A 23572-nucleotide genomic window follows, 5' to 3' on the forward strand; every position below is an offset into this window, starting at 1 on the left:
AGAGCTGATGTTTCTTGTCTAGATGACCCTTTGTCAAAGCTCTGAAACATCAGTTCTTTTCTCTCCATACAGATGCTGCCAGACCTGCTGAGAATGGGGAGAGAGTGTGTGGGATGGAGATTTACAGCTTTTGGGGAATGAGAGAGGAAAGAATGTTCCATAGAAATTGTCTGTTCTGAATTTCTATCCTGTACTGACACTGATGACTTTTGTAAACTCATTTTACAGGATATTGAAAGAGGAATCACAGGCTGAAATCTCAAACGTCACGTCTCGATCTGACAGAGTCTTATTCCTTGGGACCTCAATATCATCGGACTTTGAACCTAGAAGGAGAAATGATTGTCCAGTCTGTCGATTTGAAAAGATTTGAAATGTCAGTGTGAGTGAAAAAGCATCAACACACTACCACACTTGAGAAAGAGTGTTCCAATGCACTGACTAAAGAGCTTTAACCAGTTACACAGTCTGAATAAATATCACACCATTCACAGCGGGTAGAGACTGTAATCTTGTTCTGTGTGTGGACGAAGTTTCAACTAATTGTCCACCCAAGAGAGAGGTAAGGACACCTGCACCATGGAGAAACCATGGAAATGTGTGGACTGTGGGAAGGGATGCAGAACCCCATCTCAGCTGGAAGCTCATCGGCGCAACCACACTGGGGAGAGGCCGTTCATCTGCTCTCAGTGTGGGGAGGGATTCACTCGGTCAACCAACCTGCAGTCACACCAGCGAGTTCACACTGGGGAGAGACCATTCACCTGCTCTCAGTGTGGGCAGGGATTCATTCAGTTCTGCAGCCTGCAGACACACCAGCGAGTTCACACTGGAGAGAGGCCATTCACCTGCTCTCAGTGTGGGAAGGGATTCACTCGGTCATCCCACCTGCAGAGACACCAGCGAGTTCACACTGGGGAGAGTCCATTCACCTGCTCTCAGTGTGGGAAGGGATTCACTCGGTTATCCAACCTGCGGACACACCAGCGAGTTCACACTGGGGAGAGTCCGTTCACCTGCTCTCAGTGTGGGAAGGGTTTCAGCGTTTCATCCCAGCTGCTGAGACATCAACAGGTTCACGAGTGATGACAGTGGTTGGATTCTGCTGTTATTGTTTCTGCTCTCAATTACATCCAGGATTGCATTTTGTTCATTCTCACAGTTGGTCAATGGGAAGGGTCAGAGGGTTTCTTTGTGCTGGACTGGCTGGTCTCAGCCTCCAGTGGGCTGATGCTCTTTGAGTCTTTTTGTGAATACCTGATTTCAAATGTCACAAGGATCACAGAGTGACAGGGTGTTAGGAAGTTTAGAGATATTTAGTCAGAAGAAAACAGAGGTTGGCAGTGCAAAGGTACATTTCTGAATGGAGGGCTGTGACAAGTGACATTCCTCAGGGATCAGTGCTGGGACTTTTGCTGTTTGTAATATATGTAAATGATTTGGAGGAAAATGTAACTGGTTTGATTGGTAAGTTTGTGGACGACACAAAGGTTGGTGGATTTGCGGATAGCGATGGGGACCGGCAGAGGATACAGCAGGATAGAGATCAGTTGGAGACTTGGGCGGAGAGATGGCAGATGAAGTTTAATCCGGAAAAATGTGAGGTAATGCATTTTGGAAGGTCGAATACAGATGGGAAATATACAGTAAATGGCAGAACCCTGAAGAGTATTCATAGGCAGAGGCATCTGGGTGTGCAGGTACACAGGTCATTGAAAGTGGCAATGCAGGTGGAGAAGATAATCAAGAAGGCATATGGCATGCTTGCCTTCATCGGCCGGGGCATTGAGTTTAAAAATTGGCAAGTCTTGTTGCAGCTTTATGGAACCTTAGTTAGACCGCACTTGGAATCTAGCGTTCAATTCTGGTCACCACACTACCAGAAGGACGTGGAGGCTTTGGAGAGGGTACGGAAAATATTTATCAGGATGTTGCCCGGTGTGGAGGGCATTAGCTATCAGGAGAGGTTGGAGAAACTTGGTTTGTTCTCACTGGAACGACGGAGGTTGAGGAGGGCGACCTGATAGAAGTCTACAAAATTATGAGGGGCATGGACAGAGTGGATAGTCAGAAGCTTTTTCCCAGGGTGGAAGAGTCAATTACTCGGGGCATGGGTTTAAGGTGCGAGGGGAACTCCACCAGGCTCGTAAGGCACGATCTGCCCTTGACAAAGCCATGCTGAGTATTCTTGAGCATACTAAACCTCTCTAAATGCTCATATATCCTGTCCCTCAGGATCTTCTCCATCAGTTTACCAACCACTGAGGTTAGACTCACTGGTCGGTAATTACCTGGGCTATCCCTATTCCCCTTCTTGAAAATAGGACTAAAACCTCTCAAAAGTTTGAATATCACTGTTAAATCTTTCCTTAACCTTTCCTGCTCTATAGAGTGCAATTCCAGCTTCTCTAATCTCTCCATATGGATTATCCATCCTGAGGTCCCTAGTATCACAGATGCCCATCTTCAGCCAATTCGATTCACTTCAAGGGATATCAATCACCAGCTGAAGGCAATGGATAAGGAAAAATCCAAACTGGCCAACTGCCCTCCAATGTCTCTCGTCTCGATCATCAGCAAAATGATGGAAGATGTTGTTGCCAACGGTGCGATCAAGCAGCATTTATAGCAACAACCTGCTCACTGATGCTCATTTTGGGTTCCACCGAGGACCACTCACCTCCTGCCTCATTTACAGCCTTTGTCCAAACATGGACAAAAGAGTTGAACTGGGTGATGTTGGAGTGATTGCCATTGACATCAAGGCAGCATTTGACTGTGCGTGGCATCAAGCAACCCGATTAACATTGAAGTCAATGGGAATCAGGGGGAAACTCTCCACCGGCGAGAGCCACATCCCGCACAGAGGAGGGTGATCGCGGTTGTTGGAGGCCAATCATCTCAGCCCTAGGGTAGTGTCCTCGGCCCATCCATCCTCAGTTGCTCCACCAATGACCCTCCCCCCATCATAAAGTCGAAAGCGGAGCTGTTCATTGATAATTACAGTCCTCATGGCTGAGAATGATACCAGGGATGAGGAATTTTTTTATTCTTTCAGGGGATGTGAATGTGGCGGCAAGGCCAACATTCATTGTGCATCACTAATTGCCCTTGTGAAGAAAGTGAGCCAATTTCCTGAATCGCGGCAATCCATCTGGTGTAGGTATACCCACAACGCTGTTAGAGAGTTCCAGGAATTTGATGCAGTGACAGAGAAGGAATGGTGATTGATTTTCAAGTCAGAATGGTGTGTGATGTGGAGTACAATTTGCAGATGGTGGCATTCCCATACGCTGGCTGCACTTGTTTTTCAAGTGGTAGAAGTTAGGGTTTGGAACATGCTGTGAAAACAGCCTTGGTGATTTCTTGCAGTGTATCTAATATGTGGATACACTGCCACCATTGTGGGCTAATGGTGGAGAGTGAATGTTTAAGGTGGTATTTGAGATGCTGATCAGGCGAGCTACTTTGTCCTGGATATGATCTACAAAATTGTTGCAGGTACACTCATCCAGGTAGGGAATATTCCACCTTACTCCTGATTTATACCTTGTGAATCATGGCAAGCCTTTGGGGAATCATTAAGTGAGTAACCTGCCACAAAACTCCCAACCTCTGATCTGCTCCTGTAACCACAGTATTTAAATGACTGGTCAATGGTAACCCCAAAGTTATTGCTGGTGGGGCATTCACTGATGGTAATGCCATTGAATATCAAGGGAAGATGGTTAGATTTTCTTGCTGGAAATAGATATTTCCTGATAATTATGTGGTGTCAATATGAATTGACAATCAGCTCCAACCTGAATGTTGTCCTGGTCCTGCGCTGCATGCGGGCAGCTTCAGTATTCAGAGTTGTGAATGGTAATATACACTGCAATCATCAGTGAACATTCCCGTTTCCCACCCTACGGTGGGGAGACGGTAATTAATGAAGCCGCTGAAAATGATTAGGCCCAGGAGACATGAGGAACAACAAAATATATTTATATAGCGCCTTGAAATAATAAAACATCCAGGGAGCATTGTAAAATAAAGTATGATATTGAGCCACAAAGAAGATATTAGGTTAGATGACCAAAAATTTGGTCAAAGTGGTAGATTTTAAGGGGTGTGTTAAAGGAGTAAAGCGAGGTGGAGAGTTGGAGATGTGTAGGGATGGTATTCCAGAGGTTGGAGCCTAAGCAACTGAAGGTAGAGCTTGCAATGGTGAAGCAAGGTCAGGGACAAACTAAAGACCAGAATTAGAGCAGTGTAATATATTGAGGGTTGTGGGGCTTATAGGAGATTATAGATATTGGGACAGGCAAGGTCATGGAGTGATTTGAAACCAAGGATGAGAATTTTAATATTAAGTTGTTGCTTTACTGGGTGGATCATCGTGCACGAGGGTGATAGTGGAATAACACTTAATGTGAGTTTAAACATGGCCAGCAGAGTGTTAGATGAACCCTGCAGTGACCCTTGCAGTGATGACTGACCTCCAACAACCACAGCCATCCTCGTCTGTACCTGGTATATCCCCAACCGGTGGAGAGTTCCCCCCGCCAAATCCCACCGACTCCAACCCTGTGTAGGTCCCTTTCTGCCAAACTCAGTCAAATGATGTCTTGATGGATTTTCTTTGTTCTTTTTTTGTTTTTTTTGTTTTCTTTAAAAGAAAAACAAAATTTTCTTTGTTCTTCGTTCTGTTTGGAACATCCCAAATGCCCATCCAATTTCCTTTTTAATTGTTTATTGTCTCCACTTCCTCCACCCTCGTAGGCAGCGAGTTCCAGGTCATTACCATTCACTGCATCAGAATATTCTTCCTCACATCTCCCCCCCCGCCTTGCATCTCTGACCCAAAACAAGAAATCTGTGACCCCCCTCGTCCTTGTCCCTTCAGCTAATGGGAACAGCTTTTCTTTGTCCACCTTATCTAAACCTGTCAGAATCTTGTCCACCTCTATCAAATCTCCCCTCAACCTCCTTTGCTCCAAGGGGAACAACCCCAGCCTGACATTGACAATAAAGAACAAACTAACAGAATATGTTACTGTCTGAAATCAAATGGGAATGTTTAATTTCTGTTTTAAAGATATTGTGAATATATTGTCCTGGACAATAAAGGAATCAGCTATAACTGAGCGAGAAGAAGACAGTTTCAATGTGGAATTGACTGGAATTTTCTCTCTGGATTTAAACAATGGAGGAACTACAAACATGAAAGAAAATAAATTTCAAAACGTGAACTCTGAACAGACTGTTTTCAAAATAGAACTTGAAAATTCACAAATGAACAGCAATGAAGACTCTCCTTTTGCAGGAGGACCTTTGGACTATAATTATTGTAAAAAGAAAAGTTTCAGAAAAGACTGCAAGCAGTAATTTCCATCTTCAGTGGACTGAGATTCCTGGACATGGAACCCAGCAGTGTGCTGTTACCAAGCTGGACTTGTGAATGTGAAGTGGACAATGGAGGGATTATTATGTCTGTTGCAGGTTATAAGATAGTTAAACATAGGAAAACAGTGGATTTAGGAACAGGAGGAGGCCATTTGGCCCTTCGAGCCGGCTCAACCATTCAATAAGATCATGGCTGTTGTTAAGATATACAGCATGTTGTACATTGTAATATTCTAAATGGGATATTATGAAGGTGATACATTTCCATTTTTTCCTGTTTTTGTTACAGAAATCTAATTTCATAATTCCTATGTTTTCGAAATATGAATTAGTTGCAAGAATTGCTTTTAAAAAATGGAAAACCTGGATTGAGAATCTGATGAAAACACCCTCAGGGAATTCGCAGTCACAAAGCATGGCCCATGTTGGTTTAAGAAGTCAAAACTCGAGAGGTAAGAACTGTAAAAGGTCAGCTGGATCTTTTAGCTGGAGACATTGGGACTGACAATTATTGTACTGTTTTTGTTCGGTGAATTCTTCATGCAGACCTCAGGGAAAAAGGGTTTAGTTTTGAAGCGAAATATCTGTCGGACATTCCACCTGGTCTCTGTTACCATGGGGATATGTGATTCAGGGTGGAGCCTTGGTTAGAATTAGACCATAAGATATAGGAGCAGAATTAGGCTATTCGGCCCATCGAATCTGCTGTGCCATTCGATCATGGCTGATAAATCTCAATCCCATTCTCCTGCCTTTTCCCCGTAACCTTTTGAGTCCTTTCCAATTAATGACCTGGTTCCACAGATAGACAGCGGACAGTCTGCAGTTCGCTTGGAAGCCACCAGTTGTGGGACCAGGAGCTGTGGGACTAGAAGCCTCGAGGACCATTAGAAACCAGGGGTGTTTCCAACATTTAAATCCCTCAGCAAGAATGCAGTGAAGCCCATGTTTGGACTGAGGAGTCCACAGTTTGAGAGCTTAAAGGAAAATTGGAGGCTTGTTTAATGAAAAGATAATGGATGGACTCCCATAAACTCTTGGAGCTTGGAGAATATCTGGAGTACTGGGGAGAATTAAAGTGAATTGTGGAGAGCTTTGGGATGGTCCTAGGAACAGAAGTGAATGAACCTTCAAGATATCATTAAGTATAAAGAAACTCTTGGGGTGAGGTAAAAAAATAGAACTAGGTTTATATCATAAATCTTTATTGAGTGTAGTATTCAATTTGTAGTGTTGTCTTTTTAAATTTATTTAAACATACAGTAAAGTTTGTTTTTGTTTAAAAATGTGGAATCTTGTGATGTAATTCTTTCAGTTAATCACTGGGTGTTCGAATTTCTCTGCAAACGTTAACAGTCCTGACCGGGATCGCAAAAATTCACACAAACAGTGTTTCAAAACAAATCGAAGAAAAAGATGTTTTTTCTCCTTCTGTCCAAACGTTACACATGAAGAAACCCTCTTCTGGTATCTCCAATAATTTGTTACTTCGAGCAATTCTTTTCATGGAACAATCAGATAATTGATGACTGAAAATGGAACTAATTGTATCCCTTTAAAGCAGGAGGGCGATCGCCCGGCACAGAGGGGAATTAGGGATTTCTCCCATAGACCAATTGACAGGGATTCTACCCTCCAACCACCTGAAGTGAATTCTTTACATGAATCATCCGTGCCAGTGCAGTTATCAACTTGCAGTTTGGCTGATCAGAAAATGCCTTGTTGCTGATTTTCCTTGTGTTAGGAAGTGACAGTGCCAAGGCCAGATCTTGTTTCCTCCTTGATCGGGATGTAACCCGTGTCCACATCGCCACTTCATTCTTCCACTGGTTGTATGGTTCAGACTCCGAGAGCATCAGCAGGTAATCAGACCCTGACAATTCCCACTGCCTTTCACTCATTTCTCACATAAACTGCTGGGATTGGAAGCTTCCGTCTGAAATATACTTTCTTTTAGTTTCCAACCTTCACCATTAGACAAGCATTTTCTGTTACCTTGTTATAATCCTGACAGCCTTGGGGTGGAGTCAATCTTTATTTGGTACAGATTTGTTCACAGAATCAAACATTACAGGTTCAACTCTGACTCCAAGTTATATTAGTGAGTCCCACTTTTTGCCTGCTCATTATAACTATCTAATCAGTGCCCTCCATCTGAATAAACTTCACCTCTATTGATATAATTAACAGCCACAGTCAGAGCATCCGAAAAATCACTAATCGGTGTGACTGCCACGGTGTCTCAGCAGCTTGGGTGAACAAGTGAATCCTTTCCCACATACTGAGCAGGCGAATGGTCTCAGTTTGGAAACTAAGGGAAAATAAAATTTCAGGCAGAAGCTTCCAATCTGGTAGGTTTTATGAGAAATCGCTGAAAGTGAGTGGGAATTATCAGGGTCTCTCCCCAGTGTGAATTCCCTGATGTTTCAGTAGGTCAGATGATGTTCTAAACCTCTTTGCACAGTGAGAGCGCCTGAACGGGGTCTCCTCAGTGTGAATGCGGTGGTCGACCCTCAGGTAGGCTCAGGTTTTAAAGCAGCTCCCACAGTCAGAGCATTGAACAGGTTTCTTATTGGGGGAGGTGCCTCAGTATTCCAGCAGACTGGATGATTGACTGAGTCACTTCCCACACACACATCAGATGAATGGCCTTTCCCCAGTATGTAATCGTATCTTTCTCAGCAGACTAAATAATTGAGTGAATCCCTTCCCACACTCAGAGCAGATGAATGGCCTCGGCCCAGTGTGAATGCGTTGGTTTGTCAGCGGGAGCGATGAGTGAGTGAATCCCTGCCCACGCTCTGAGCAGGGGAACAGTCCCTCACCCGTGTGAAATCGCTGGTGGTTCTGCAGGGTAGATGACTGAGTGAATCCCTTTCCACAACACAACAGGTGAATGGTCTCTCCCCATTGTGAACCCGCTGCTGTGTCAGCAGGGCAGACGAATCGCTGAATTTCTTCCCACACTCAGAGCAGGTGAATGGCCTCTCCCTGATGTGAAGTCGCTGGTGATTCCTCAGGGTGGATGAATCACGAAATCCCCTTCCAAACTCAGAGCAGGTGAACGGTGTCTCCACAGTGTGGCTGCATCGAAGGGTTTCCAGCTTCGAGGGACAATTGAATCCCGTCCCACAGTCCCTACATTCCCATGGTCTGAGTGTCTTTGTACATTTGCAGGTTCAGATGAAGGTTTGACCCCACAGATAATACATACATGGTCTCTCCTCACTGTGAATCCTTCGATCTTTTCCAGGCTGTGTAACTGGTTAAAGCTCTTTCCACAGTCAGTTCACTGGAATACTCTCACTCGAGTGAATGTGTCTCAGTGATTTTCCAGTCACACTGATGTTTAAACAGTTTGAAGGAACAGACAAACATTTCCCATTCCAGTTTCAAATGCCGATGGTATTCAGATCCTGAATAATTGGGTGACTCTGTCAGATCCTAACGTCATGTTTGTTGAGATTTGTGTCTGTAAATTCTCCCCTTCTAATAGCCTGTGAAAGAAATTCACAAAAATCATTGCTGTCAGTACAGGATAAAAACTCAGAACAGACAATTCTAGTTTCTGTGGAACATTCTTTCCTCTCATTCTTGAAAATTTGTAAATCTCCATCCCAAACACTCTCCCTCCATTCTCACTTTGCTGGACCTGAAATAGACATTGTCCTGAGGGTGCTGATTCATCCTAATCGACAGATCCGTGCTGACTGTTTCATGTACAGGACACATATTCCTGAAATCTTCACACAGGATTGTGTCTAAGCATATCAAAAATTAGCATATTTAGTGGACTAAAAATGTATGCAATATTCAGAACTCTATTACATGATTAGAGATACAGATGGGTGTGGAAGAACTTGACTTAGGGAGCAAGCAATCATGTTCTGGAACTCACTGACGATGAGAGTGGTGGAAGTGGAGACGACCAGTGATTTCAAGATAAAATTGGTCGGGCACTTGAAGGAATGAAACGTACTGGGGAACAGGGATATCGAGGAAAAATGGCACTGAGTGGATTCCCCGACAGAGACTTGGCACGGACTCAAGCTGCTGAATTGATTTATCTTGTGCTCTGATGAGTCTTTGACTGGAAAATATACAGTGTAGTTACAATACTATTCTGGAATTAAACAACATCAACTGTAATACAAATCCATAAATAATATACCTAATATGCACCATATAGTAAGAAGTCTCACAACACCAGGTGAGAAGGAGCAGCGCTCTGAAAGCTCGTGATTCCAAATAAACCCGTTGGACTTTAACCAGGTGTTGTGAGACTTCTTACTGTGCCCACCCCAGTCCAACACCGGCATCTCCACATCATATGCACCATATAACAACACCAGACATATCAATGTTGTTACGATCCTCATGGTCACCTTATAATAAACAAATTCCCACAAATCCCAATGGAATAAACTGAAAGACAATGTTTCATTTTTAAACATCTTTACTTTAAAAATTAATCTAAAATAATCACTGAATCATGCATTATGAAACAGTATTTGAATAGACAAGATAAATTACACTTTAAAAAGCTCAGACAATAAAAACAGGTTCCACAAAATCACAAACATTTCCCCCTCAGTATATTTGGCTCTAATTCCAGTTCCAGAGAATTTCTCTGTCTCTGTATTTCCCAGAGGGAGAAAGAAAGTGTTTTCCTCACAGGTGTTGTCCAGAGGAGGTTTGAGTCTGTGTGTGAAGTTTGAGTCTGTGGTGAAGTTTGAGTCTGTGATGAAGTTTGAGTCTGTGATGAAGTTTGAGTCTGTGGTGAAGTTTGAGTCTGTGTGTGAAGTTTGAGTCTGTGGTGAAGTTTGAGTCTGTGGTGAAGTTTGAGTCTGTGATGAAGTTTGAGTCTGTGTGTGAAGTTTGAGTCTGTGGTGAAGTTTGAGTCTGTGGTGAAGTTTGAGTCTGTGATGAAGTTTGAGTCTGTGTGTGAAGTTTGAGTCTGTGGTGAAGTTTGAGTCTGTGTGTGAAGTTTGAGTCTGTGTGTGAAGTTTGAGTCTGTGGTGAACTTGGAGTCTGTGTGTGAAGTTTGAGTCTGTGGTGAAGTTTGAGTCTGTGTGTGAAGTTTGAGTCTGTGGTGAAGTTTGAGTCTGTGTGTGAAGTTTGAGTCTGTGGTGAAGTTTGAGTCTGTGATGAAGTTTGAGTCTGTGTGTGAAGTTTGAGTCTGTGGTGAACTTGGAGTCTGTGTGTGAAGTTTGAGTCTGTGGTGAAGTTTGAGTCTGTGTGTGAAGTTTGAGTCTGTGGTGAAGTTTGAGTCTGTGTGTGAAGTTTGAGTCTGTGGTGAAGTTTGAGTCTGTGTGTGAAGTTTGAGTCTGTGGTGAAGCTACAAACAGAAGCTGTTCTGTTTCAAATCAAACTGCGGGACTTGGAAGAAAATGATGGGAAGAGATTTTGCAAAGTCCCCTCCACCACTCCCTCAGCTGGCAGCCCAGCACGCAGGCGCAGAGAGCGCTGCTGAGCCGAGCTGTCCGGAGCAGGCGCAGAGAGCGCTGCTGAGCCGAGCTGTCCGGAGCAGGCGCAGAGAGCGCTGCTGAGCCGAGCGGTCCGGAGCAGGCGCAGTGCGGCTGCCGCCAGCGGTCCGCTCTCGATCTCTTTTTGGAGCAGCAGCCGCCGGACAAAGGGGGGGGGGGAGATCACCGAGCGGCTTCTCGCTCTGGCCGGAGCCGCCAGTCGGTTGCCTGGAAACCGTGGCTGGAGGCGGTGCAGGGGGTAGGGAACAATGGGTGGGGGCGGGGCTCCCGGATCCGCGAGCCGGGCCTGCGACATGGAACCCCGACACGTCACTGCGGAGCCGAGTAATTCCTATTGGCTGATTCAGGCAGCGCTCCATTGTGACGTCTCAATGCGGAAGTTGGCCACAGCTTCAGATTAAACCTTCCACTTGGATTTGAAAAGACTTCGGCCATCAGTGAGTGGAAAAGCACCAACACACTGCCACACCCGAGTGAGAGTGTTCCAGTGCACTGACTAAAGAGCTTTAACCAGTTACACAGCCTGAATAAATATCACACCATTCACAGCAGGGAGAGACTGGACCCGTGTTCTGTGTGTGGACAAGGCTTCAACTGATTGGCCACCCAAGGGAGAGGCAAGGACACCTGCACCATGGAGAAACCATGGAAATGTGCAGACTGTGGGAAGAGATACAGAGCCCCCTCTCTGCTGGATGCTCATCGGCGCAGCCACACTGGGGAGAGACCATTCATCTGCTCTCAGTGTGGGGAGGGATTCGCTCTGTTGCCCAGCCTGCAGTCACACAAGCGAGTTCACACTGGAGAGAGACCGTTCACCTGCTCTCAGTGTGGAAAGGGATTCACTGTGTTATCCACTTTGCAGAGACACCAGCGAATTCACACTGGGGAGAGGCTGTTTATCTGCTCTCGGTGTGGGAAGGGGTTCAGTCAGTTTTCCAACCTGCAGACACACCAGCGAGTTCATACTGGGGAGAGGCCATTCATCTGCTCTCGTTGTGGGAAGAGATTCACTCGGTCATCCGACCTGCAGACACATCAGCACGTTCACACCGGGGAGAGGCCGTTCCCCTGCTCTCAGTGTGGGAAGGGATTCACTCGGTCATCCGACCTGCGGACACATCAGCACGTTCACACCGGGGAGAGGCCGTTCACCTGCTCTCAGTGTGGGAAGACATTCATTCGGTCATCCGTCCTGCGGAGACACCAGCGAGTTCACACTGGGGAGAGACCATTTACCTGCTCTCAGTGTGGGAAGGGTTTCAGTCAGTTATCCACCCAGCAGAAACACCAGCGAGTTCACACTGGAGAGAGGCCGTTCACCTGCTCTCAGTGTGGGAAGACATTCACTCAGTCATCCCACCTGCGGAGACACCAGCGAGTTCATACTGGGGAGAGGCCATTTACTTGCTCTCAGTGTGGGAAGGGTTTCAGTCAGTTGTCCAACCTGCAGAGACACCAGCAAATTCACATGGAGAGAGACCATTCACCTGCTCTCAGTGTGGGACGGAATTCACTCAGTTATCCCACCTGTTGAGACATCAGTGAAGTTCCACTGGGGAGAAACTGTCCACCTGCTCAGTGTATAAAAAGTGTTCGGAATTTCATCACAGCTGCTGAGGCACCAACAAGTTCACAGGGGTTGGATTCTGCTGTTATTGTTTCTGCTCTCAATTACATCCAGGACTGCATTTTGTTCATTCTCACAGTTAGTCAATGGGGAGGGTCGGAGGGTTTCTTTCTGCTGGACTGGCCGGTCTCACAACTTTGCCTCCAGTGAGCTGATGTTCTTTGAGTCTTGTTGCGAATACCTTGTTTTAAATTTCACAAGGATCACAGAGTGACAGGGTGTTAGGAAGTTCAGAGATATTTAGTCAGCATTTCTGTTTGAAACTCCCCCAGATGCCCATCCAATTTCCTTTCTAATTGTTTATTGTCTCCATTTCCTCCACCCTCGTAGGCAGCGAGTTCCAGGTCATTACCATTCGCTGCATCAAAATATTCTTCCTCACATCCCTCCCTGCATCTCTGACCTGAAACTTTAAATCTGTGTCCCCCTCGTCCATGTCCCATCAGCTAATGGGAACAACTTTTCTTTGTCCACCTTATCTGCACCTGTCAGAATCTTGTCCACCTCTATCAAATCTCCCCTCAACCTCCTTTACTCCAAGAGGAACAACCCCAGCCTGACATTAACAATAAAGAACAAACTAACAGAATATGTTAAGACCTGAAACCAAATGGGAATGTTTAATTCCTGTTTTAAAGATATTGTGAATATCTTGTCCTGGACAATAAAGGAATTGGAATAACTCACCTTGGGTGTGGTTGAATGGAATATGTCAATCTGGTATCCACCTACAGTCCAGTGAAAGTCTGGAATGTGTAGCTGGAAATCCCTCCCTAACAGCACTGTGGGTGTACGTACACCTCAGGCATTGTAACAGTTCAGGAAGGCAGTTGTGGGGTTGACCACGGCCGAGGCAGCTACATACAGCCACATATTCTGTTATAATTGAAGGACTGCAGATTGAATGTGAGGCATTATGGGACTGGACTATCTTGACCACATTCCTGTGACTGCTCAGTTTCTGCAATCACAGACCATTAAAGCTGCTGAGCAGGGCCCCGACAGAGGACCTGGTGTGAATATTTACTCAGAATGAGTTAGAATGAATCTTATTCCAGGTCCGGCTGATTTTGAGCGGCTGAGATACCCGAATCTGTGAAGAGGACGTCTGACCAATCAACAAACAGTGGGAGATAGTTGGTTAAGAAGTTAAAAAGCGTTCTCAGGCATTGTTTAAATTATTTTATCCCAAATTTGTGATAAGAACTGTGAGGGACATGTGACCCGTTAGTCGGTGAAGTAACGGTATACTCCAAATAGCACTGGACTGAAAAGCAGACCTCTGAGAGTAGATTCTAATGGTTATAAACTGACTCAAGCATGGCCAGTGAAAAAATCAGAGCTCGAGCGAGGACTGGACAGGTCTCTTACCTGCTAATTGGAAACTAAGAGCAAGAAACATATCGATAAAATTATTAGAGAATAGAGCCAACATTTCGAGTCTGGAAGACACTTCATAAGAGCTCTTATAAAGGGTCATCCATACCTGAAACATTGGCTCTATTCTGTCCCCACAGAAGCTGTCAGACCTGCTGACATTTTCCAGCATTTTCTGCTTTTGTTTCAGATTCCAGCATCCGCAGTATTTTACTTTTATGATAAAATGATTAGTTCTGATTGGAATCCCCACGACCCTCCCGCAAAACAGAGGGAGTGGTGGCAAAGGGAGAAAAAGGACAAGGATGATAAAGTCTGGGTTCTGATTCTCCGAGTTCATGGAGAATCAACAAAATGAGTGAAGCAGTTTATAAAGAACAGAAGTTACCCATCCCTAACAAAACTGATCAAATAAAAACAATTAGGTTGTGGAATATAACAAAAAAATTAAGAGATGAAGTTTACAATCGAGTTTGTTTTGATTTTTATACTTGTGTAAAGTGGTATTATTGTGGGCCAATTTTTTTCTGCTCACTCCCCATCCCTTCAGGTTCTGTAGAAAAGTTAACCCTTTCAGCAGACAGTTCATTTCTTTTCAAATCATCTGAAAACTCGTGTCTATTTTAGTTTATAATTGAAGATTTATGGGAATTGGCTAAGATGGTCTTTTGACATTTTTAAAGTATAAAAAAGTGATCTTGAGAAGGCAATTTGGTAGAGAGAGGTGGAGGGAGATATGTTTACAGAGAGGTGTGGAGAGCTGTTGGTTTTACAAGTTATCCATGTTTTTGGAGCGGTCACTTCATGTCCTGGTCTGAGAGGGATGGAGAGAAGTCTGTTCAATTGTTAAAGTTAAACTTTCTCGATTAACTGTTAATCGATACTTTGCCTTTTATCGTTCTGACTTGTTACATTTTTAATGATTAATAAACTTTCTGAATTCACCATTTAAAGTGTTCTTTCTTGCCATATGGTTAAGACACTGGAACCTGGTGTGATTTACGATTAGGGAGGTTATTGTAAACAAGAGAACCCGCATAAATCTTAGTACAAATAAATCAAAGTTCTTACAAATGGAATGCAATCCTTTATTACGAGAGAAATTGAACATTGGAGTAAAGATGTTCTGCTTCAGTTATACAGGGCATTACTGAGACTGCATCTTGAATACTGGGTGCAGCTTTGACTCCGATTTAAGAAATGATACAAATGCATTGAGAGTGGTTCAGAGGAGGTTTAATAGATTGCTTCCCAATTCTTGACCCTCACAGGATAAAGTTTGTCCGATTTTCCTCGTCTTCACCTCTGACAAAGAGTAATCCTGACTCAAAATGTTGTCTCTATTCTCTCTTTACAGATGATATCAGACTTGCTGAGATTGTCCAGCATTTTCTGTTTTTGTTTCAGATTCCAGCAACAGCAGAATTTTGCCTTTACACCAACTGATGTTGGATAAGGGCATCAAAAATATCGGGTGTGGAACGAGAATGTGGAACGCAACTGTTATGGTGAAATCAAAATGATGGACACAAAATGGTTACCTGGCACACAAAATGGACTCTGGGAAGGGACATTAAAAGGCACTGGCTTTGGGCACAGACAGTTACACAAAGAGTTAAAACCTACAGTATCTGAATTGCTGCAGGAAGCTGGTCAGACCTGGGGCACTTTAAGACTTGAGATAAGAGCAGACCCAGAACAATGAGTTTGATGATAAAATCCGCCACTGATGGGGACATAAATACATAAATATATATATCGAAACCAGTCATTGATAGAGGACATAACTGCATAAATATATTCATTCTATGTATAATGATGTGTTAACTGTCCATGTCCGTACCTGTCTGCTTGTAACAATGTGTTAATTGTCGATGTCCGTATCTGCCTACTCAACTTGTAACGATGTATTAACGGCTAATGTCCATACTATCTATTGTCTAAAAGGTATAAAGATGCTCAACTACCATTGTGTAGTTGAGAAGGTCGCTGCCAAGTACTGCGGAGTACCAGTGCTTTCTCCCAAAGCTTTGTCCGAAATAAAACTGTTTTGTTCAACCTCCAAGTCTGACTCCGAAGTGGTAAATTTCCCACAACACAACACAAACAGATCAGCCATGATCTAAATAAATGGGGGAGCAGACTCAAAGGGCCAAATGGCCAACTTCTGCTCCTATGTCAAATGTTGGTCACAAATTCCTGAGGATTGTGAAACAAGGCTGGAAGATTCGCCTTGCTTGTGTTCGTGGGAAAATGTCCAGGAGAACCATCACTGTGAAGGACAGTTCTGGGATTAAAAGGTTGCCAGACGGGAAAAGGAAAACAATGGAAATAAACTCTTGGGGAGTGAAAAATCACCTTGGACTCATTCTTGGAGAATTGAGTGTGAACATTCCAAGGTGGAATAAAATATAACCATTGAGTGGGACATTTGATGGTGTTAAGAGGAAAAGGGCAAAGTTCAATTTTACAGTTTAAGGGTTATGTTCCCGACAAAGAAGTGTTTCGTCATTGTTGCTTCCAGTTTGTTGGAGTAGAAGTCATAAAACTTGGAAGTTTTGTCCTGTGATTCTTCAATTTACTCATTGAGTTTAGAATTCATTTCTTTAAATTATTGATCATTACAGAGATCCTAATAATTCATTCAAAGCCCTGTGTTTTGACTTCCCATTTGAGCCTGTGGCACCTTTCTGTCTCTCTATTGCTCTTGTCAATGACAGCCAGGCGACGGAGCTGAGGGCTGAATTTAGCTGTGAATAATGAGGCCTGCGCCCCAGTTGGAAAACTGCAATGTATGTTGCAGTAATCAAGAGACAGGAAGGTGCTGGAGGACTGAGTGAGAAATGGGCCTCCAATCAATTGTTATATCGGTCACTCAGGGCTAAAGAGAAACCCGTCTCTTTAAATACATATACAGGGAAGAGGCTGCAATGAAATCTGCCCCTTTTAACATGCACAAAAGCTGGAGGATGAGATTGACAGGCTGCAGGAGGAGTCCATTCAGCCCATCGTCCTCCTGCTATCTCTTTGAAAGGACTCTTTGATTCATCCAACTGCACGGTTCTTTCCCCAAATTCTTCCCACTCAAGTCTTAACCCTTTGGAGGCAAACTATTGAATCTGCTTTCAGGCAGATCAGAACAACTCACTGTGTCAAAAAATAAAATCTCATCTCCCCCTCTGGCTCCTTTGCCAATTACCTTAGAGGGACTCACTTTCTGTTAAAGAACCTGCCAACCCCTCTCACCCACTTTCCCTAAAGTGCATCAATCTCATCAGGAAAAGTCCAGAAAAATTAAATATTTTTACTGATAAAAGTCTATTAATGAAACAGAACATGGTTAAAACAAACAGAAAATGACTTGAGGATCAAAGACAACCAGAGTAAAAGGATGTTCACAATGTTCTGGACACAAATGGTTTCTCTTTAATTCATCTGTAGCCTGTTCCCTGCCCTCTTTGTGGAACACCTCCGCTCAGTCCACAAGCATCACCCTGACCTTCCGCTTGCCATTAGAATTCACCACCTTGCTCTCACGCTCACATTTCTGTCCTCGGCCTGCTGCAATGTTCCGGAGAAGCCCAACACAAGCTGGACAAACAGCCCCTCATCTTCCGATGAGGCACTTTACAGCCTTCTGGACTCAACATTGAGTTCAACAACTTCACACCCTGAACTCTCTCCTCCATTTTGATTTGTTGTTTTTTGCCGAGTGCCAGTCTGCATCTTGTTTTCATGTTTTTTGCTTCCAGACAGAGCTGTCCTTTATTCTGCCATTAACACTTACTCTGGACCAATGCTTTGTTTCTTTACCACAACCATTACCTCTCCCTTTGCCTTTTGTTCCGGACATTTTTGTCATTTAATCTCACCCACCCTCTAACCAATCCCTGACTTTCTCTTTTGTTCTACCTGCCCCTCCCCCCTTTCTCAGCAGCATCAAACCCATCACATTTCTCCCTCTCTTTAGTTCTGAAGTAGAGTTACATTGGATGTGAAACATTATCTCTGTTTCTCTCTCCACAGATGCTGCCAGACCTGCTGTGTTTTTCCAATTCTTTCTGTATTTATTTTTGATCTACCTGTAGTGGTAGAAAAAACACTATTTACTATCCAGGATAAAATAAATGTCCTTCATCAGCTTTTGTGGGTCATTTCAGTGGAAATGTGCTCTCCCAGGCTCAAAGAGCATCAGCCCACTGGAAGCAAAGTTGTGCGACCGGCCAGTCCAGCAGAAAGAAACCCTCCGACCCTCCCACTTCACCAACTGTCAGAATGAACACTGTTCAGTCCTGGATGTGATTAACAGCAGCAATAACAGCAGAATCCAACTCCTGTCATCACTTGTGAACTCGCTGGTGTCTCTGCAGGGATGTTGACTGAGTGAATCCCTTTCCACACACAGAGCAGGTGAATGGTCTCTCCCCAGTGTGAACTCGAACGTGTACCTGCAGTCTGGATAACTGAGTGAATCCCTTCCCACAGTGAGAGCAGGTAAACAGCCCCTCCCCGGTGTGAACCCGCTGGTGTGTCAGCAGGCTGGATGCCCGGGTGAATCCCTTTCCACACACACAGCAGATAAATGGCCTCTCCCCAATGTGAGTTCGCTGGTGTTCCCGCAGGTTGAATGAATCAGTGAATCCTTTCCCACACACAGAGCAGGTGAATGGTTTCTCCCCAGTGTGAATTCGCTGGTGTCTCTGCAGGTGGGATGATGTTCGAAACCTCTTTGTGCAGTGAGAGCAGCTGAATGGTCTCTCCTCGGTGTGAATGTGCTGGTGGTCCCTCAGATCCTGAGACCTTTTGAATTCACTCCCACAGTCGGAGCATTTAAAGGGTCTCTTACTGGTGTGAACTCGCTGGTGTTCCTGCAGGTTGGATGTTGATCTAAATCTCTTTGAGCATTGAGAGCAACTGAACGGTTTCTCCTCAGTGTGAATTCGCTCGTGTCTCAGCAGCTCCTGTCAGGAGAAGCTGCTCCCACAGTCGGAGCATTTAAAGGGTCTCTCATTAGTGTGAGTGACTTTGTGGTTCAACAGCTTGGAGAAATAAGTGAATCCCATGCCACACACAGAGCAGGTGAATGGCCACTCCTCAGTGTGAATACGTCGATGAATTTCCAGCCGAGATGGGAATCTGAATCCCTTCCCACATTCCATGGTTTCTCCATGGTGCGGGTGTCCTTGTGACTCTCCAGGTTAAACAATCAGTTAAATCTCACACAGAACACAGGTACAGTCTCTGCCCACTGTGAAAGCTGCGATGTATTTTCAGGCTATATAACTGGTTAAAGCTCTTACCACAGTCAGTGCGCTGGAACACTCTCACTCGGGTGTGTGTGCGTTGGTGCTTTTCCAGTCACACTGACGTTTAACGCCTTCTGAAGCAGACAGAATAGAGAAGCATTTCTCCTTCTAGATGCAAAGGCCGATGGTATTCAGGTCCAGATGAATTGAGCGACTGTCAAATCTTGAACGTGGCGCATGATTTGGGATTCTGTCAATGGATCCTAACCTTCTGATATCCTATAAAAGGAGTTTGCAGCAGACATCACAGTCACTACAGGATCAAAATTCAGAACAGATAATTCTAGTTTCTATAGAACATTCTTTCCCCACTCATTCCCCTAAATCTGTAAGTTGGTTAAGATACAGGGGGTTGTGATTAGTCATGCTCCTGAACTTGCTGCCTCTGAGGGTAGTCAAGCAGAGATGATCAGTAATTTCGAAATGTGATTGGATGGGTGCTGCAGGATTACAGAAAATGGGACCTTCTCCAGACTGACAGAATTGCTCGACAGAGAGTCAGCAGGGCCTCGAATTGTCCAATGGACTCCCCCTGTGCTGTGATGGCTCTGACTGGAAATATATAACGTAGCAACAGTACTATATTACAAGACAAGAAATAATAATAAATGTACTTTATTATAGAACCATCCAATATTTATCACATAACCACACTGTCATAATTCTGTCCTCAGAGTTTTAAAGCACAGCAAGAGGCCCTTTGACCCATCGTATTTGTGCCAGCTCTCAAGCACCGATCTGTTCTAAGCCCACCTTTCACCACTTGGTCAGTAGCAGCCTTATACGTTATGGGTCTTCAAGTACTTATCTAAATGCTTCTTAATGTTGAGCGTTCCCACCTCTCCCACCCTTTCAAGCAGTGAGTTCCCGATTCCCACCACCCTCTGGGTGAAAATCTTTTCCCTCAAATCCCCTCTAAATTTCCTGCCCCTCACTTAAATCTATGTCTCTGGATATTGACCCAGCTACTAAAGGTCAGTGAACTGAGGGTTCATATTTTTGTACATCTCAATCAGGCCCCCCCTCAGCCTTCTCTGCTTTAGGGAGACCAATTCAAGCCTAACCAGCCTCTCTTCATGACTGACACGTTCCAGCCCAGGCAGCATCCTGGTGAATCTCCTCTGCACCTTCTCCAGTGCAATCACATCCTTCCTAAAGTGTGGCGACCCGAACTGCAGACAGTACTCCAGCATTTTATACACTCAATCATAACCTGCCTGCTGTAATATTTGATGCTTTGGCTAAAAAAGACAAGTATCCCATATCCCTTCTTAACCAGTTTATCAATCTGTCCTGCTGTCTTCAGGGTCCTATGGACATGCACCCCAAGGTCCCTCTGGTCCTCTGTACTTCCTGACGGCCTATTGTTCATTATCTGTTCCCTTGCCTTGTTAGTCCTTCCAAAATTCATCACCTCAGACATTTCAGGGTTAAATTACATTTGCCACGACTCTGCCCATCTAACCAGCTCGTCCACATCATCCTGTAATCTAAGGCTTTCCTCCTCGCTATTTACCACAACACCAATTTTTGGACCATCAGCAAACTTACTGATCGAACCCCCACATTCATGTCCACAGGAAACTCCGCGCGGCCATTGACACAGGGCCTGGACTCTGATTGGCTGGAGGACCATCGCCCTTCCGGTCCTCCAAGCATGGCCATTGGTCAGTCTGCCGCATATAGACTGAGGGGGCGGAGCCCGGGCCCACGTGGGGGTGGGCGGGGCTTTGACCGCCAGCCGCGTTGAGCTGGTGTCCAATCCGCAGTGTGCGACTTCTGTAACCAGTGATATTGCTGCCAATGGGACACTGTGTGCTGGGAACGCCCCTCTGAGTCATTGTGACGGCACAATGGAGCCTGCCTGAATCAGCCAACAGCAATCACTCTGCTCCGCAGTGACGTCTCCGGGTTCAGGCGTGCGGACCCGGGAGCCCCGCCCCCACCCATTGTTCCCCCAGTCTGTACATTCCACACATTGTTAGTCCAGTCAGATAGACATATATCTGTCTGGGAGCCTGCATGGAGATTTCCAGCTGTGTGTGTCCAGGGCAGGATGTGGAGATGCCGGAGTTGGACTGGGGTAAACACAGTAAGAAGTCTCACAACACCAGGTTAAAGTCCAACAGGTTTATTTGGTAGCAAATACCATAAGCTTTCGGAGCACTGCTCCTTCGTCAGATGGAGTGGATATCTGCCTCCATCTCCACTCCATCTGACGAAGGAGCAGTGCTCCGAAAGCTTATGGTATTTGCTACCAAATAAACCTGTTGGACTTTAACCTGGTGTTGTGAGACGTCTTACTGTCCAGGACAGGACACAGTAAGAAGTCTCACAACAGGGCAGGAAGCAGTGAGCATGGATCTGTCAATCAGCCTCAATCAGCACCTTCAGGACAATGGGGTGGGTGAATATTAGATACAGCAGAGTGAGAATGGAGGGAGTGTTGGGTAAAGGGCAGCACAGCGGGAAGCACTGCTGCCTCACAGCGCCAGGGACCAGGGTTCAATTGCCAGCTTGGATCACTGAGTGTGCGGACTCTGCATGTTTTCCCCGTGCCTGCGTGGGTTTCCTCCGGTTACTCCGGTTTCCTCCCACAGTCCGAAAGACGTGTTGGTTAGGCACATTGGCCATGGCAAATTCTCCTTCAGTGAAACCAAACAGGTGCTGGAGTGTGACAACTCGGGGACTTTCACAGTAACTTCATTGCAATGTTAATGTAAGCCAACTTCGGCCACTAATAAATAAAAAGGATTCAGATTTACAGCTTTGGGGAATAAGAGAGGAAATAATGTTCCATAGAAACTCGAATTGTTTGTTCTGAATTTCTATCTTGTACTGACTGTGATGTCTGTTGTAAACACCTTTACAGGATATTAGGTGAGGATTTACAGACAGAAATCTCCAACTTCACATACAGATCTGACAGAGTCACTTGATTCCTTGCAACCAGAATATCATCGGCTTTGAATCTAGAAGGAGAAATGTTTCTCTATTCTGTCGGTTTAGACCATAAGACATAGGAGCAGAATTAGGCCACTCGGCCAATCGATTCTGCTCCGCCATTCAATCATGGCTGATATTTTTCTCATCCCCATTCTCCTGCCTTTTTCCCATAACCCGATTCCCTTATTAATCAAGAACCTATCTATCTCTGTCTGAAAGACACTCAATGACCTGGCCTCCACAGCCTTCTGCGGCAAAGAGTTCCACAGATTCACCACTTTCTGGCTGATGAAATTCCTCCTCATCTCTGTTTTGAAGGATTGTCCCTTTCGTCTGAGGTTGTGCCCTCTAATTCGAGTTCTTCCTACTAATGGAAACATCCTCTCCATGTCCACTCTATCCAGGCCTCGCAATATCCTGTAACTTTCATTAAGATCCCCGCTCATCCTTCTAAACTCCAACGAATACAGACCCAGAGTCCTCAACTGTTCCTCATTGGACAAGCTTTGGGGCGGCACGGTAGCACAGTGGTTAGCACTGCTGCTTCACAGCTCCAGGGAATTGGGTTCGATTCCCGGCTTGGGTCACTGTCTGTGTGGAGTTTGCACATTCTCCTCGTGTCTGTGTGGGTTTCCTCCGGTTTCCTCCCACAGTCCAAAGATGTGCAGGTTAGGTTGATTGGCCATGCTAAAAAATTGCCCCTTAGTGTCCCGGGATGTGTAGGTTAGAGGGATTAGTGGGTAAAATATGTAGGGATATGGGGGAAGGGCCTGGGTGGGATTGTGGTCGGTGCAGACTCGATGGGCCAAATGGCCTCTTTCTGTACTTGAGGGATTCTATTCTATTCTAAGCTCTTCATTCCAGGGATCATTCTTGTGAACCTCCTCTGGACCTTTTCCAAAGCCAGCACATCCGTCCTTAGATATGGGGACCAAAACTGCTCACAATATTCCAAATGGGGTTTCCAAATGATTTGAAACATCAGTGTGACTGGAAAGACACCAACACACACATACAAACACACCTGAGTGAGAGTGTTCCAGTGCACTGACTATGGAAAGAGCTTTAACTGGTTACCCATCCTGAAAAAACATCGCACCATTCACAGCAGGGAGAGACCATACACATGTGTGGATCAGGCTTCAATTATCTTATCTGGAGAGACATAGGGAGGGCTGTCCTTTATTCAGCCATTAAACTTACTCTGGACCAATGCTTTATTTATTTACAACAACCGTTACCTCTCCCTTTCTCTTTTGCTCCAGGATATTCTTTTCCATGAGCTGCATTTTTTCAGTTCTTTCTGCATTTATTTTAGGCCTGCATGTAGTAGGGGGGGAAAACACATTATTTACAACCAGATAACATAAACATCCTTCATCGCCTTATGTGGATCATTTCAGTGGAAATGTGCTCTCCCAGGCTCAAAGAGTATCAGC

At 44.9% G+C, this 23572-nt stretch overlaps 1 protein-coding gene across 1 annotated transcript; it reads left to right on the forward strand.

The window, feature by feature from the left end:
* Positions 1-579: 579 nt before the first annotated feature.
* LOC144486814 (uncharacterized) lies at positions 580-23415 on the forward strand. The gene is made up of 3 exons (XM_078204835.1): positions 580-1029; positions 11527-12307; positions 23399-23415. The coding sequence occupies exons 1-3, from the start codon at positions 580-582 to the stop codon at positions 23413-23415; spliced, it is 1248 nt and encodes a 415-aa protein (XP_078060961.1).
* Positions 23416-23572: the final 157 nt, after the last annotated feature.

Source organism: Mustelus asterias, unplaced genomic scaffold (assembly GCF_964213995.1).
Source record: "Mustelus asterias unplaced genomic scaffold, sMusAst1.hap1.1 HAP1_SCAFFOLD_475, whole genome shotgun sequence".
NCBI classification, from domain to species: Eukaryota; Metazoa; Chordata; class Chondrichthyes; order Carcharhiniformes; family Triakidae; genus Mustelus; species Mustelus asterias.

What these genes read in the sequence shown, in the direction of transcription:
- LOC144486814 (XM_078204835.1), top strand. Translation starts at nt 580, where the DNA reads ATGGAGAAACCATGGAAATGTGTGGACTGTGGGAAGGGATGCAGAACC. An exon ending in CGTTCACCTGCTCTCAGTGT is followed by an intron (nt 1,030 to 11,526) that starts GGGAAGGGTTTC and finishes AAACCATGGAAA; the next exon opens with TGTGCAGACTGTGGGAAGAG.